Here is a 1,725-nt window from a genome sequence, read left to right as displayed (position 1 = left end):
TAGCAATTCCAAAAGTCAATTGTAAAAAAACTTTTGTAAAAACTTAAAATGAATTAAGTTACCTTTCCTATTACACCAACTAATTTTCTGTACAACATCAACTTCTTAAGTAACACTGCATAGCGGTATCAAAAATAATTTATATGAATCAAATTTATCATCACTACCACGTCACGATTCAATAATATCATCTTATGTATAAATTTTTATATACATTACTCTCAGCAATTTGACACCATCCTCGAAACATTTGTCCGTTCGTGGACCGGGTCAGCTATTTCCCCGGGCACCCCTCCCAACCCTATGCTATTATTTATTTCCCTCTCTCTCTCTTTATTTTATCTCTTACTTTGCTTATGCCACGAGAGTTTCCTCGGGTTCTCTTTCTCTCTCTCTCTCTCCCTCTCTCCCTCTGTGACAGAGCCTCTGTCCCCGACTCCCATCTCTGAAGTCTCTCCGACTGATTGGTGTAAACGGAGCATTAACTCTTAAAACTCTTCCCGCATTTAAAGCGCAATCTTTCCCTCTCCCTCTTCCCTCCCCCCCTTTCCCTGTCACTGATAACAGACCACCCAAATCCAAACGACCTTTCCATCTCTTTCCCTCTCATCCCTTTCATCTTTTCCCTCTCACTTTCCCACTGGTTTCCATTTATTCCCTGCCTCCTCTGTTTTCATCGCAAAAAGGGGAAGGAAAAAGAACCCATCTTTTGTTTATCAAATAAAGAACCCATCTTTTTTTTATTCCACCCTTTATTCCCTGCTATATTTATCTCACCGATTCCGCTGCAATTTCCCAGAGAGAAATGGGATTTTCCGGGAAATCTCAGCCGCTGGATCACATGGGTTTCGATTCCGACCCTAAAAAAACATGGGTCGTCGCCGGAATCCCACTACGTGCGCCGTTAAAGCCGTTGTATACAAACCCAGTAGAGCAAGATGACGGGGAAGAGTGCTCGACGACTCCCACGGCGGAAGAGTCCAGGATTCCGGCGAGTCTGACGTGTCCGCCGGCTCCCAGAAAACGAAAAGCGGGGGCTGCTTCGAAGTGCAAATTTAATGGTGTTAGGGAGTTCTTCACTCCTCCAGATTTAGAAACCGTCTTTATACGACGCCATGTTGAGAGGGCCAATTGATTTTTGAAAGTTTCGGTTTTTAGATGCACTTTTGGCTCCAATTTCTTTGCTTTTTTTTTAGTTTATGTTGCGTTTTTTTTTAAGTCTGAAATGATGATCTTTAGGATCTTCGTATTGGGAAGGTAGCTAGGAGATGATTATGTAAATGGTAATTATTATAAATAAATAAAATTCCAAATCTTAGCTTAATTGCTTCATGAATTTTTGCTCTGTTTCTGCTCACTGTTCAGTGAGATTGCTGAAATTTCTTGCCTCTTGCTCCTTTTCTGGTTTTTGGTTTTTTGAACATGGCGAGGTTTTAAATTACTCTAATCTGTCCGAATCAAACGTAGGTAGATTCTCTACCCTCTCATTTTCCGTGACCTGGTTTATGTGATCACAGTTAAATCACGTAAATATATATATATTTTTTTATAAAGCTAATAAGATAAAATGAAATAGTAATATAAAATATTGACGTGGCTTAATCGTGACTACACAAACAAAAAAACACGGGAAGTGGAAGGGCAGAGAATCTGCCTCCGAATCAAACTCAGTTCAAAAGGAAAGACGCAGGGCTTATCAACCGACCTAACTCACGTGGAAATGAT

General features: G+C 40.3%; 1 protein-coding gene across 1 annotated transcript; it reads left to right on the top strand.

Annotated features, from left to right (window-relative positions):
• The first annotated feature begins 329 nt into the window (after positions 1–329).
• LOC103452385 (cyclin-dependent protein kinase inhibitor SMR6-like) lies at positions 330–1,324 on the top strand. Its single transcript, XM_029091788.2, has one exon. The coding sequence runs from the start codon at positions 806–808 to the stop codon at positions 1,133–1,135; it is 330 nt and encodes a 109-aa protein (XP_028947621.1). The 5' UTR covers positions 330–805; the 3' UTR covers positions 1,136–1,324.
• The last annotated feature ends 401 nt before the right edge of the window (positions 1,325–1,725 follow it).

Source organism: Malus domestica, chromosome 13 (genome assembly GCF_042453785.1).
Source record: "Malus domestica chromosome 13, GDT2T_hap1".
NCBI lineage: Eukaryota > Viridiplantae > Streptophyta > Magnoliopsida > Rosales > Rosaceae > Malus > Malus domestica.
The sequence above is the reverse complement of the archived record's forward strand: the minus strand, read 5'-3'. Positions and strand labels throughout refer to the sequence as shown.

Bases quoted from the DNA above. Each gene is read 5' to 3' on its own strand.
- LOC103452385 (XM_029091788.2), top strand. From the start codon at position 806: ATGGGATTTTCCGGGAAATCTCAGCCGCTGGATCACATGGGTTTCGAT.